The sequence below is a fragment of the Bufo gargarizans genome, chromosome 5 (assembly GCF_014858855.1).
Source record: "Bufo gargarizans isolate SCDJY-AF-19 chromosome 5, ASM1485885v1, whole genome shotgun sequence".
Taxonomy (NCBI): Eukaryota; Metazoa; Chordata; class Amphibia; order Anura; family Bufonidae; genus Bufo; species Bufo gargarizans.
Window position 1 is genome coordinate 79,119,778 of NC_058084.1, and position 16,003 is coordinate 79,135,780.

At 40.1% G+C, this 16,003-nt stretch overlaps 1 protein-coding gene across 1 annotated transcript in view; it reads left to right on the forward strand.

The window, feature by feature from the left end:
* NECAB1 (N-terminal EF-hand calcium binding protein 1) overlaps positions 1 to 16,003 on the forward strand; it is a 281,579-nt gene that overhangs the window by 130,194 nt on the left and 135,382 nt on the right. Inside the window, exon 5 of the mRNA XM_044295098.1 lies at positions 15,532 to 15,629. Within this exon, the coding sequence (XP_044151033.1) occupies positions 15,532 to 15,629 (98 nt within the window). The remainder of the gene's footprint in view (positions 1 to 15,531; positions 15,630 to 16,003) is intronic.

The window sequence follows — 16,003 nt, forward strand, 5'->3', positions numbered from 1 at the left end:
GTGGATGCCCTTGGGAAACCCTGCCAGCGGAGTCTTCAAACAGCATAAGAGACTGCTGCATAACTTGCGGCTCAGACAGTTTCCCTGGTATGCATGGGGGTGATGTGACAGACTGATGGGGTTGGTTTTCAGGCGCCATCTGTGCGCTTTCTGCAGAAGACTGGGTGGGAGATAATGTGAACGTGCTGGATCCACTGTCGGCCACCCAATTGACTAATGCCTGTACCTGCTCAGGCCTTACCATCCTTAGAACAGCATTGGGCCCCACCAAATATCGCTGTAAATTATGGCGGCTACTGGGACCTGAGGTAGTTGGTACACTAGGACGTGTGGCTGTGGCAGAACGGCCACGTCCTCTCCCAGCACCAGAGGGTCCACTAACACCACCACGACCATGTCCGCGTCCTTTACTAGATGTTTTCCTCATTGTTATCGTTCACCACAACAACAAAAATATTATTTGGCCCAATGTATTGAATTCAAATTCAGGCCTTTTTTTAAAGACACCTAACACTATCTGGCTATCTATTTAGGTACTGTATTACACTAATACAGGCACAGCAGTAACCACAGATTTAGCTGACTATAAATTTGAGGCCTATTATTTAGGCGCTGGGTGACAGGTAAAGGTTTACTGACAGAATTAGACTGGGATATGCACAGTAGCGTGTGTGTGAAGTTATTGAGAATGACCCTATCTGCACCTTGAATCTAATATACCCTTTAAGGGATACATTTAAAGTAGGCCTGATACAGCAGAAACCACTAATTTAGAGAATTGCTAAATTGGGAATTGTATTTCAACCCAGAACAAAAACTGTGCTTTGACGGACACTAAATAACTTGACCAGCTACAGCAATAACGACAGATTTGGATGACTATAAATTTGAGGCCTATTATTTAGGCGCTGGGTGACAGGTATACGTTTACAGACAGAATTAGACTGGGATATGCACAGTAGCGTGTGTGTGAAGTTATTGAGAATGACCCTATCTGCACCTTGAATCTAATATACCCTTTTAGGGATAAATTTAAAGTAGGCCTGATACAGCAGAAACCACTAATTTAGAGAATTGCTAAATTGGGAATTGTATTTCAACCCAGAACAAAAACTGTGCTTTGACGGACACTAAATAACTTGACCAGCTACAGCAATAACGACAGATTTGGATGACTATAAATTTGAGGCCTATTATTTAGGCGCTGGGTGACAGGTATACGTTTACAGACAGAATTAGACTGGGATATGCACAGTAGCGTGTGTGTGAAGTTATTGAGAATGACCCTATCTGCACCTTGAATCTAATATACCCTTTTAGGGATAAATTTAAAGTAGGCCTGATACAGCAGAAACCACTAATTTAGAGAATTGCTAAATTGGGAATTGTATTTTAACCCAGAACAAAAACTGTGCTTTGACGGACACTAAATAACTTGACCAGCTACAGCAATAACGACAGATTTGGATGACTATAAATTTGAGGCCTATTATTTAGGCGCTGGGTGACAGGTATACGTTTACAGACAGAATTAGACTGGTATATGCACAGTAGCGTGTGTGTGAAGTTATTGAGAATGACCCTATCAGCACCTTGAATCTAATATTCCCTTTTAGGGATAAATTTAAAGTAGGCCTGATACAGCAGAAACCACTAATTTAGAGAATTGCTAAATTGGGAATTGTATTTCAACCCAGAACAAAAACTGTGCTTTGACGGACACTAAATAACTCGCCCAGCCACAGCAATAACCACAGATTTAGCAGACTACAAATTTGAGGCCTATTATTTAGGCGCTGGGTGACAGGTATACGTTTACGGACAGAATTAGACTGGGATATGGCCAAAAAATAACCACACTATTGATGGTTAAATGCACTTGGTGTGACAGCTTGACCAGCCACACTATTGAGGGTTAAATGCACTTGGTGACAGGCTCAGCTTGCCCCTGATGTCGTATATGGCCAAAAAATAACCAGACTATTGATGGTTAAATGCACTTGGTGTGACAGCTTGACCCTGATGTAGGATTTAGCCAAAAAACAACCGCACTGTTGAGGGTTAAATGCACTTGGTGACAGGCTCAGCTTGCCCCTGATGTAGTATATGGCCAAAAAATAACCAGACTATTGATGGTTAAATGCACTTGGTGTGACAGCTTGACCCTGATGTAGGATTTAGCCAAAAAACAACCGCACTATTGAGGGTTAAATGCACTTGGTGACAGGCTCAGCTTGCCCCTGATGTAGTATATGGCCAAAAAATAACCAGACTATTGATGGTTAAATGCACTTGGTGTGACAGCTTGACCCTGATGTAGGATTTAGCCAAAAAACAACCGCACTATTGAGGGTTAAATGCACTTGGTGACAGGCTCAGCTTGCCCCTGATGTAGTATATGGCCAAAAAATAACCAGACTATTGATGGTTAAATGCACTTGGTGTGACAGCTTGACGCTGATGTAGGATTTAGCCAAAAAACAACCGCACTATTGAGGGTTAAATTCACTTGGTGACAGGCTCAGCTTGCCCCTGATGTAGTATATGGCCAAAAAATAACCAGACTATTGATGGTTAAATGCACTTGGTGTGACAGCTTGACCCTGATGTAGGATTTAGCCAAAAAACAACCACACTACTGAGGGTTAAATGCACTTGTTGGCAGCTTGTGCTGGCGCACCACAAGACACAAAATGGCCGCCGATCACCCCAGAAAAAAGTGACTGAAAAACGCTCTGGGCAGCCTAAAAACAGTGAGCAATTCAATAGCAGCAGTTCAATCATCCACAGCTGCAGATCGATCTCTGAATGAAGTCTTTTGGAGGAGTTAATCACTGCCTAATCTCGCCCTAACGTCGCAGCTGCAACCTCTCCCTATACTGATCAGAGCAGAGTGACGGGCGGCGCTATGTGACTCCAGCTTAAATAGAGGCTGGGTCACATGCTGCACTGGCCAATCACAGCCATGCCAATAGTAGGAATGGCTGTGACGGCCTCTTGGGGCAAGTAGTATGACGCTTGTTGATTGGCTGCTTTGCAGCCTTTCAAAAAGCGCCAAGAAAGCGACGAACACCGAACCCAAACCCGGACTTTTACGAAAATGTCCGGGTTCGGGTCCATGTCACGGACACCCCAAAATTCGGTACGAACCCGAACTATACAGTTCGGGTTCGCTCATCCCTACTTACCTCCTCAAAGAAACTGATTAAATTTGTTTGACATGACTGATCCCTCATGAAGCCATGCTGATACAGCGTTATTCGCTTATTTAACACACATGCTTCATGAGACGTGTTATCTAAACTAAATGTGTTAAGCAAACACCTTCAACTGCTTTTCAATTGCTTTTATTTCAAGATAACGCGATGAGTTAAAAAATTTGAGTTAAGAGTTTGTGTGTTAACCCTACTACATCTGTACTCCAAAATTGTTTACCCACGACAGAGATTTTAAACTTACCGGCCTATAGTTTCCGGGCTCTGTTTTTGGACCCTTTGTGAATATTGGCACCATATTTGCTATGCACCATTCCTGTGGAACATTCCCTGTCAGTATAGAGTCCTTAAATATCATAATTAAGGAGCTATCTATGACATTACTTCATTCTCTTAGGATATGGGGGTGTATGCCATCTGGTTCCGGCGATTTGTCTGTTTTAATCTTTATAAGACGCCGCTGTACTTCTTCCTGGGTCAGACAGAGCACTTTTAATGGGGAATTTACTTTTACATTCTGCATTTTATCTGACAATTTATTTTCCTCAGTTGCTTTCTCCTCATTGCTCTCTGCAACTCCCCCCTCATCACTCTGTAAAGGGCCGACACCTTCAGATTTATTCTTTTTAACATTTATATAATTGAAGAACATTTAAGGGTTAGTTTTACTCTCTTTGGCTGCTTTTATTTGTCTTTTACATATTCTATTTTTTTCCTTCATTTTTTAATGCTTCCTTGCTACCCTCCTGTTTTAGTGATTTAAATGCTTTCTTTTAAATATTTAGAAAATTTGTCCTCTTCATGTCATGGATTCAGGGGTGCATGGCTTGTTAGAAGACAGCTCTGATAACCGTACTGCAACCATATAACAGTGAGATCATCACACAACTAATACACATTTTCATCCTCTGCAAGTAAACAATGAAGGTTTCCATTTAATTACAACAAGAAGAGATCTTGGAAACCATGAGAAATTGATACATCCATTATATTAGATAATTGTATTACTTTTTATTATGCAATGAAATTTTATTTTATTTTTTTGCTGATACCGAATTTCCCCTGGAAAGAAGACCTGTCAGTTGTAGGTCTTCTTCTGTCTTTTTAGTGGATATCTGTATTCCCCATGTCATGTTCTACCAGTGGTCATAGGGACCCCTAGAACATCTCTCAGGCAAAACAACACCAAGGAAAGCAGACAGACAAGGCAAGGAACAAGTACTTTATTAACAGAGATCCAAACATGAAAGAAAGCTGAATCAGCAGGTAAGGGACTCGTGGCAGGTAATACCACTGGACCAAGTGCACCATTTTTACTTAGGGCCAAACCTAGAGGGCGGGGACTCAGTGAGCCCCGTTCTTCACAAAGCTCCTTATAGTGGGGATGAACTTAGCTGTGGACTCACTGGTTGCACCTCCAGGATTGTCCCGGTGTACTTGGCCACTTACCTGCAGACTAACGCTGGCACAAGCAGCAGCAGTCCAGACAAACAGGAACCCAGGCACACGAACAGGAACCCAGACATAAACACAGGACAGAGAAGTGGTATAGACGGCTCTACTGCTCAGATAAATGGTAGAGGTGCAGAGCTGCTTGGTCTGACTCACCCAGCCAGAAATATGAAATTAAAAATGAATATGAGATAAGCAGGCACACTCTTATTTGGGTACAGGTATTGTTTATTGATAATTTAATATATGTGTGATCTGGTAAAAAATTGTTGGTAGTTCCTTTTTAATAGAGGTATGTTGGAGTGGTGGTAAGTTTTTTTAGCACATTTTCCCTAAAAATATGGATATAAAAATGGTGAATAGATGTTTTGAATATATATATAAAAAAAATTGTGGAAAATTGGGAAAAAAAGCGGTTTACACTTTTTCAGATGCAGATAAAAATCTTTCAGATGCAGAAAAAAGTGTAGATAAAAGATGTCTAAAAAAGGTAAATGTCCATAAGGTCTTTCATATAAAAAAGGTAAATGTCCATAAAGTCTTTCATATAAAAATCACTGATCAGGATATAAATAACTGAAGATATACAGGATGATCATCCACTGTTAGACAGGGTTGTTGTCCAGTGATGCCCCTTAGTGAAAATTAGATTGTCATTCTGTATAGGATCCCTGATGTGCCTTTTAGAGAATAACAGTTTGTAACTAGTGGTAATTCTGTGGAAGAAAGTGGTGCTCTGTGCCTAGGTGCGGCGTCCCGCACTGTCCCTGGCTACAGAGATCACTTACCCTTCCCGGCGCTCGATCTCCTGGGTTCTCTAGTGATGGTCTGCTGTTCCTGGGAGGCTCCTGCGATCCAATCCGGTTCTCCAGAGACAGCGGCGTGCCTCGTGTTACCAGGGACGCCGGGGGGCGTGGTTCGCGCGTCTGGAGAATGACGTAGATGGTCACGTGATCACGGACTCTCTCTCAAGCGCCTTCACAGTGTTCTCCCAACTCTATGTGAGTGGTGAGTGTTCCGGTAATCCTCAGCTTCCTTAAACGCGTTTCGGGACTCTATCCCTTCATCAGTAAGTGGAGGATTATTGCGGATGCTGTGATTTTTTTTTTTTTTGAAACATGAAAGTTTTTATTAAATTTTCCAATTTGATAAAAAGAGCATAATGACACTTGTAATATAACAGGCTTTGATTACATACAAAGTCATAAAGGAATTTAGGGAAGGGGATGTAGGGAAGTGGGGGGGAGGGTTGAAATGGGGGGGGAAGGGCGGGAGGCGGCGAGATTAGAGGAAGGGAAGAAGGGGGAGAAGGAAGGAGGGGGGAGGGGGAGAGGAGGAGCATAGGGTGATAAAATAATACAGAATGAATGAAAGAACCAGATACTTTGATAGTACCTATTGAAGGAGATGCATAATCACTTAAAGTTTCAGCATTCAGTGGTAATGCATAAATCTAGGGTGAATAAAGTATCGTAACATAAAGTAACATAGAGTGGTATATTAGTAAAGGTGTTTTGCAGGAATCTAATACATTGCAAGTATGAGATGCATAAAATAATGTAAACAGGCTGCGGAATCTTGTTGAAAGCCAATTGAAGCTTGGTTACATAGTCAAGGAATTTGCTAGGATAGAGTTAGCATGAAAAGTGCTTTTCAGCCAGATTCCCCATTGTTTATAAAATTTTTCTTTTCTGAAAAGAGCGGATGCAGCTGCTCCTTCGTACCAGCAATTCTCTTCAACTATTTTAATAACATTAAGGTTATTAGGGATCTGATTGGATTTCCAATGGGAAGCTATAAGTTGGCGTGTTGCGATGCAGATATGACCAAAAACTGTTCTGAACTCGAATGGAATAGACTCAATACCTATAAACAGAAGTGCCAATTGCGGTGAAGGTGCAATTGGAAACTGAGAGATTTTTGTAAAGATATTGAATGATCTCTGCCATAGAGAGTTAATCAGGGGGCATTCCCACCAACAATGAAGGAAGGATCCTTGCGAGTGACCACATTTCCAACATTCAGGGGGTATGTCTGGAAATATTTTATTAAGTCTTGTCGGCTGATAGTACCATCTATAAAGAATTTTCCTAGATGTTTCTAAGTGAGAGATGCATCTTGAAATACTAAATATTGCATCGAGTGCATATGACCATTGTTCTAAAGATAACATTGTGGAAAGATCATGAGACCATTTAGACTTAGTCACTTGGAGAGGGTCTTCTGAAGGGATGATAAGAATCTCATATGTTTTAGAAATTCCTTTTCTATTGGCATTGTGATTTAGAAGCCATTTGGTGAAAAGGGTTGAGGATGGGTTGTCACCGTTTTGTTTAGAAGGATGTGTAAAAATGGTATTAGTAATAGCGTGTCTGATCTGAAGATATTTGTAAAAGTCTCTCGTAGAGATACCGTAAGAATGAGAGAGTTCCAAAAATGATTTAAGGATATTGTTCGTAAAAAGATCCTTAATATAGCATATACCTTTCTCTTTCCAAGCTGAGACATCTAAATCTGGGATGTAGGACTCTAATATTGTAATGTTGTAATCCTGGAGGGGTAAGGCAAATAATTGACGTTTGTTAGCAACAACGTCCCAGACGTTGAAAATAGCTTTGATGGTGGCTAAATTACTAGAGGGAAAAAACTTGAAGAGGGACATAGCTGTAAGAAGGTCTTTCAGAGATTGCTTTTTAAGAGAATATTTTTCTATGGAAGACCATTTTCTATATTGGTCATTATGCCATAGGTGTTTAAGTTGATCTAGAATCGTAGCTCTATAATATTGGATAATTGAGGGGCAACTCAACCCACCATTTCTTTTAGGGAGGTATAGTATATCTGCTTTTATTCTGTGATACTTGCCTCCCCATATAAAATGTAAAAGGTATTTTTGGAGATCTTTGAGATATTTGATAGGTATTGGAATAGGTAGGTTTCTAAAATAGTATAGAATCTTGGGCAAAACGCTCATTTTTACAACTGCAATTTTGCCTAGCCAGGAGATGCCTTGTGTTTTGAAGCTAGTTAGCTTAGATTTGACTTCTTGAAATAGGGGGATATAGTTAAGAGTGAATGTTTTGCTGGGGATTGCTGTGAGGTTAATTCCCAGGTAGGGTATTGATTTTTTAACCCAGTTAAATTGGAAAGTTGCTTTTAGGGACTTTACGTTTTTTTCCTGAATACCTAGGTTTAAGATCTGGGATTTTGTGGTATTAATTTTATAGTAAGATGCTTTTGAGAAGGATGAGATTATATTGCATGTGTGAGGTAGAGAGGTAGCCGGGTTAGATAATAATAAGAGGACATCGTCCGCGAATAAGCCAATGCGGTGGTCTTTTTCTAATGTTGTAATACCCGAAATATATGGGGAAGATCTAATATGGGTAGCAAATGGTTCCATTATTAAGGCGAATATTAAGGGAGAAAGGGGACATCCCTGTCTAGTACCGTTTGATATGGAAAATAAGTGAGATTTAAATCCAGAAGAGTAAACAAAAGCTTGGGGTGAAGAGTAAAGGTTTAATATGCCAGTTAATGAAGGGCCAATGAACCCAAATTTTCCCAAGACCGAGCGAAGAAATCCCCAGTGAACCCTGTCGAACGCCTTCTCCGCATCCAAAGAGAGGAGCATGGAAGGCGTCCGGCGGGTATGGGCTATTTCAATCAAGTCCAGAAAACGTCTTGTCCCGTCTGATGTTTGTCGGTGTTTGACAAAACCTACCTGATCAGAATCTATCAGACTAGGTAAAATGTCCGCCAGACGGTTAGCTAGGATTTTGGAAAATAATTTTAGATCAGTATTTAAAAGAGATATTGGTCTAAAATTAGCAGGAGTATTGGGGGCTTTTCCAGGTTTTGGTAAAGTGATTATTATTGCTTGGAGCATTTCTGCGGGAATACCTTTGTCGTGCATCATATGTGTAAAGCAAGACAATAACTGGGGAGTTAATATATGGGCGAAAGATTTATAATATTCGTTGATAAAACCATCGGGACCTGGGGATTTGTTTATTTTTAGAGTGGAAATTGTATCTAAAATTTCTTGCGAGGAAATAGGTTTGTTTAGAGAAGCGAGTTGGTCTGCGGACAAATTGGGGAGTGAAATATTATTTAAGAACGAGTTGATGTCTTTTTCGGTTGGTTGGTGAGAGTTTGGGTCATTCTTTAGGTTGTAAAGGGAGTGGTAATATTTAGCGAATTCCTCAGTAATTTTAAGGGGGTTTATTATTTTGTTTTTATTGGTGGACCATAGGAAGGGAATACGGGCGTTTGCTGCTCTGTTTTTTAGTTTGTTGGCTAGCATTTTAGACGCTCTGTTTCCTTGTCTGTAAAATTGAGCTTTTGATTGTCTAAGGTGCCTTTCAAAGTTATTTTGCATCAGAAGATATATTTCATGTCTAATGCTAATAATTTTTTTAGATATATGGGGATCTGGGGATTTATGGTTTTCTTTTTCTAAGGTTCTTAGTTTGTCGTGTAATTCTTCTATTTTTAGTAATCTTTTCTTCTTTTCTTCTGAAGAATATTTAATAAAGAGACCTCTGATTACCGCTTTGTGAGCGCACCATATTGTGGTTGGGTTGATCTCTGGGTTAGTGTTAAGTTGGAAATATTCTATTATTGCCTTTGATATTAATTCTTTATAATGGTTGTTTGATAACAAAAGGTTATTCAACCTCCATGGGGATGAATGTTTGAGGTTAAACGTCTCTTGAATGGAGATTGTAATAGGGGCATGATCAGACCAAGTAATCAGGTCTATCCTGGAGTCCACCACTTTTTGAAGTAGCCATTTATCCACCAGAAAGAAATCTATGCGGGAATATGAGTTGTGTGGGTTTGAAAAAAAGGAGTAGTCTGTTTCTGAAGCATGCAGTGACCTCCATGCGTCAAAAAGTTCCTCCTTGTGACACAGATCTTTGAGTTTATAGTTGTCCTTTTTACTTACAGGAGTAGATTTGTCAATACGAGGATCCATTACCAGGTTGAAATCTCCACAGATGATGATAGAACCTTTCTTTTGAGCAGAAACGGACTCCAAGACAGACCTGATAAAACTTAAAGTTCTGGAATTAGGCGCATATAAAGTAACTATAGTATAGGGTGAATTATTGATCAGACAAGTAATGATGATGTATCTACCCATAGGATCTGTATCAAGGGACAGAGTTTGAAATGCAATGGACTTTTTGAAGGCGATTAAAACACCCCTTTTTTTGTTGAAGGAGTGTGGGAATACAATAGTGGGGAAATCCTTATGACTGATTCTGAAGCTGTCTGCTTCATTTAAATGCGTTTCTGTGTGTTTCCAAGGAAGGAGGATAGGGTACAAGGAGGCCACAGAAACACACAGAGAGAACAAATCCGGATATTCACTGGGTCTTCATTACGGACCAGTGATGTAATGGATACCTCCGACTGTGCGTCAAAAAAAGGGGATTGTGCTGACAACTAAAGATGTACAAATACCTCTAGATCTACCAAATCTTGCCTCTAAGCCATATTTCCACCACTGCTTTCTGACACAGATGGGAATGTTAACCCCAAAAATCACTGGGTCTTTTATACCTCGGACCAGTGATACAATGGGTCCATCCCGAAGATGTATCCACAACCTGGGGTTTCAATATTCACAAAATGAACCCTCCTCTTTTTGACACAGACAGGAATGTTAATCCCAAAAATCACTGGGTCTTTTATGCTACGGACCAGTGATATAATGGGTTCATCCCTGGTACGTGCTCACAATCAGTAAACCCCCACCATGGGATATCACTTATAACTAGAAAAATACATAAACTATAATATACCCCCATCTATAAGTTCTATACACCACTAAAAAGATCCACATAGAAATTGATTTGTGATGCTATATTATATGTAGTGGTGCACTCCTAAACCTAACGACACTGGGCGAGGTATTCTCTCACATCATATAGAACATATGAAAGTCCCTCCTGAAATATAGGGAATAATCATGACATTGCCCTTAATAATTAGATCAATCATTTTTCTATGGGAAGAATCACCATCAATTATATATATTCCTATATGTACTTGAATATTTTCTCATATTTTTCCACTTATTTTTATTTTTATTATATTTTTCAACTTTTTCATATACATTATCTTATATAATTTTCATTACCCACTTCTCAATGAACTATTCACACAATAATACCTAATGGATGAAATTGTAATAAAACAATTAACCCTTATTTTTATATTCAAACACTTTATCATTTTTGAGAATCAGAAGATTTCTCTATACATCTTTTACTCCAGCCATATATTTATGCACCCATTGAAATAAAGTAACCAATTGAATACATCAACCAAGATAAGATAGTAACTTTATTGGTGACAATAATTGGTTAACAAACAGGTTAATCACGGCCCTATAAAAATCACAGCATCCGCAATAATCCTCCACTTACTGATGAAGGGATAGACTCCCGAAACGCGTTTAAGGAAGCTGAGGATTACCGGAACACTCACCACTCACATAGAGTTGGGAGAACACTGTGAAGGCGCTTGAGAGAGAGTCCGTGATCACGTGACCATCTACGTCATTCTCCAGACGCGCGAACCACGCCCCCCGGCGTCCCTGGTAACACGAGGCACGCCGCTGTCTCTGGAGAACCGGATTGGATCGCAGGAGCCTCCCAGGAACAGCAGACCATCACCAGAGAACCCAGGAGATCGAGCGCCGGGAAGGGTAAGTGATCTCTGTAGCCAGGGACAGTGCGGGACGCCGCACCTAGGCACAGAGCACCACTTTCTTCCACAGAATTACCACCAGTTACAAACTGTTATTCTCTAAAAGGCACATCAGGGATCCTATACAGAATGACAATCTAATTTTCACTAAGGGGCATCACTGGACAACAACCCTGTCAAACAGTGGATGATCATCCTGTATATCTTCAGTTATTTATATCCTGATCAGTGATTTTTATATGAAAGACTTTATGGACATTTACCTTTTTTATATGAAAGACCTTATGGACATTTACCTTTTTTAGACATCTTTTATCTACACTTTTTTCTGCATCTGAAAGATTTTTATCTGCATCTGAAAAAGTGTAAACCGCTTTTTTTCCCAATTTTCCACAAATTTTTTTATATATATATTCAAAACATCTATTCACCATTTTTATATCCATATTTTTAGGGAAAATGTGCTAAAAAAACTTACCACCACTCCAACATACCTCTATTAAAAAGGAACTACCAACAATTTTTTACCAGATCACACATATATTAAATTATCAATAAACAATACCTGTACCCAAATAAGAGTGTGCCTGCTTATCTCATATTCATTTTTAAACACAGGACACTGTTCAGACAAGACATAACTGTAACCAGAAAAATAGACAGATGCCTGGACCCATGCAGAACGGATACATGGTGGTCACAGACAGAGCTGCTAAGTGAAGACACAGAACTAGCAGATAACTAGACCCTATGCAAAATCTGCTACATAGTGGCACTAGTCAGAGCTGCACAAAAGGACTAAGATGTCCTCCCTCCGGATAACCCAGGAGCCCTCTCAGACTAAACTACAGACTAAAACATGAATGCAGATGATGTATTGATTTTTTTTAAAGCGGGATGGAATATCCTTATTTATGTTATGAGGATTGTAAATGACTTTGGAGCCATTTCTGTTTTTGAAATAAATTGGGCAAAATCAGTATTATTGTCATTGAACCAACAACCTACAGAACAGTTTGAGTATTTGGGGATTTAAATAACTATCCCTGATGATTAATAAGGTAAAAGATAAGATAAGAGTATGGCAGAAGCTACTGCTGGCCCGAGTGGAAAGCAGAGGAGAAGGGGGGTCTCGCCCTTCCTTATATGCAAGGTTATTATATGGCTGCACAAATTCAATGGTGCACTAGTCATTACACTCCATTATGGCAGAATGTAAATTTAGGGGAGTTCTTGTTACTGGAAGATTATACATTTTGGGAAAAGAGGGGTATAGTGATGGTGTCACAGTTAGTTACACAAGGGAGAATAAGGTCTTTGGAGGAGCTGTGTGCAGGGGAAGGGGTTGATAAATTGACAGATTTTAGGTATGCACAATTAAAACACGCATATGATGGTACAAAGGATAAGAGATATTTCACGATTAGGGACCACGATTTTATAGATTTTTGTTATAACTGCAAAAATATAAGGATTACAATGTCACAAATATATAAAAGAATTAGGAAGGGATTAGGTAAGATGACTAAGTTTAAGAGTGAGAATAAATGGGAACGGGAGATTGGGTGTAGGAGTCCACTACAATGGGAAGACGCTTATAAAAATATAAAAAGGGCTTCTATATCAAGTAATCATGGATTAATACAATTTAATATAATTCATAGTTTACATTATACCCCTTCAGTGCTGACTAAAATAGATAAAGACAAGGATCATAGATGCTTAAAATGCCGAAATGAACAAGCAGGTTTTATTCATCTTATATTGAGTTGCCCGATTTATCAGGAATACTGGGGTAATATATTTGAGTAGATAGGTAGGCGGCTGGAGGTAAAACCCCCGGTAGGAATAGAACTTGCAATTTTTGGAATTTTCCCCATGGACAAAGGGTATAAGAAGAAAAATATAATGTGGTTGAAAGGGCTATTAATTGTGAGAGTAATAATAGTTAGAAAATGGGGATCAGAAAATTACCCTGAGTTTCAGGAATGGGAACAGTTAATGAATAGAATAAAGAATTATGAACGTGTATTATTTTGGGAGAAAAAACAGCTTAGAGAATGGGAACAGATATGGGCAGGATAGATATGAACTCCTTTGTATGATGCATTGCTGGATTCGAGTGGATGACCTCAGTTGGCTCCTGCAATAATAACTAGGGGGAGGGGTAGGGGGGAAGGGGGGTTAGTTGGGGTAGCTGGGGGAATGGATAATAATTTACCTTGAGTATTTGGAATATTGGTTTTGGAGTGTACCTTATCAGAAGTCAACGAAATATCATTGATATCGGTACTTGGATGATAGTATGTGGGGAAAAGTTGAAGAGATGAAAGTCACTGATTTAAGGAAATAGTATTAGTAATGATATGATTTATATGAATTTTGTATGTTTTATTGTGTACTTTTTTTTCATGTAATGAGATTGTGATCATGGTGATAATGGGAGTGGATTGAATGTATGCTCCTGTTTCTTTCATATATATATATATATATATATATATATATATTAGCACCGGGTATATTTTATCTATTTCATTGTATGTTTCCGTGTGTCGTAAAAAGATATCAACAGTTTCCTGCATAACAGTGACCTCTACAGTGGCCGCCCCTTTAACATTGACCTCCACAGTGGCTGCCCCTTTAACATTGACCTCCACAGTGCCTGCCCCTTTAACAGTGACCTCCACAGAGCTCACCCCTTTAACAGTGACCACATCTTTAACACTGACCTGCACAGTGCCTGTATCTTTAACAATGACCTTCACACTGCCCACCCCTTTAACAGTGACCTCCACAGTGCCCGCCCCTTTAACAGTAACCTCCACCATGCCTGCCCCTTTAACAGTGCCCACCCCTTTAACAGTGACCACCAGTGCCTGCCCCTTTAACATTGACCACCCCTTTAACAGTGACATTCATAGTGGCTGCCCCTTTAACAGTGACCTTCACAGTGCCTGCCCCTTTAACAGTAGTAAAGATAAACCACGGCACTCGTTATATAGATTTGAATCAAATCAGGAATAAGTAATACAAACTGGCCAACGTTTCAGTCCTATCTCTGGACCTTGGTCATGGCCTTAGTATCAGATGCATGAACGCCATCCAGCAGACAACATGCATCTGATACTAAGGCCATGACAAAGGTCCGGAGATAGGACCGAAACGTCGGCCAGTTTATGTTACTTATTCCTGGATGGATATACGATTAAAAAGCATAATTGATTCAAATCTATATAACGAGTGCCGTGGTTTATCTTTACTACGTTGACCCTAATTACCATTGAGCACCGTACCAAAGAAAAAAGGGGAGTGCTGTCCAACTAAACTTTAAACACTGCCCCTTTAACAGTGACTTTTACAGTGCCCGCCCCTTTAACAATGACTTTCACAGTGCCCGCCCCTTTAACAGTGACTTTCATAGTGGCCACCCCTTTAACAGTGACCTCCACAGTACCCGCCTCTTTAACAGTGACTTCCACAGTACCCGCCCCTTTAACAGTGAACTTCGCACTGCCTGCCACTTTAACAGTGAGCTTCACAGTGCCAGTCCCTTTAAAAGTGACCTCCACATTGTCCGTCCCTTTAATAGTGCCTGCCCCTTTAACAGTGGCCTCCACACTGCCTGCCCCTATAACAATGACTTCCACAGTGCCCGCTCCTTTAACAGTGATCTCCACAGTGCCCACCCCTTTAACATCTAAGAAGTTAAATGTCTGCGATTGGCATTACTGCTAGTTGCGGACATTAGCCAAGGGGGCCTGCTGTGTGAAACAGCAGGCACCCGGTTGCTACGGTGCCCGCTCCACTCTGCGCCTTCTTTAACGACCCAACATGTAATGTAATAGTATGTCACATGTCAGGAAAGAGTTAAAATTATGGTAATCTCTAACACAAAAAAATGGTAAAAAATGTCAAACCCATAAAACAAAGTGTATATTAACAAGTGATTAGCTGCAAAGTCAACTCCAACTGGGGTTGCCTTCCACCTAAAATTTGAGGCACATTATGCGAGAGCCCTCTAATGTATTCTCTGGTGCTCTGGTAAGCCACTGCGGCCCTAAAACAGCTGTGTGGTGGTGTAAGCAAGAGAAGTATGTAATGTGTGTAATGTTCACTTATACAATTAATTCTCTCTTTGCAGATTATTTCTCACAGCACTTGGGAGAATATGAAAGTGTCCTTGCAGCGCTGGAGGACCTGAATCTCTCCATATTAAAGGCTATGGACAAAACAAAACAAGTAAGAAACTGATATATGCATAACCCAGTTGCAATATATAGTTTACTACATGTGCTGGAACCTGCGTACAAGAAAATTTACTATACTAAAGGGGTTGTTTGACACTGATATTTGTCACTTATCACCTCTTGAGCAGAGGTCGAGTATGTCTGTTGTCACTCCTTTTAATGTCTACGGGACTCAGAGTGCTCGACTATCTCCATCAGTTCTAAAGACATTGAATAGAGCAGCAGCGTACATGCTTGACCTCTGCTCCATTCAAATTCTTCTCTGAGGTCATGCAGTGAGGAGAAATGGGGGGCTGTGGACCCTCATTCTAGTCATCTGTAGGGGTCTTAGAGGTGCAGCTCTTTATGATCAGATATTTATCACCT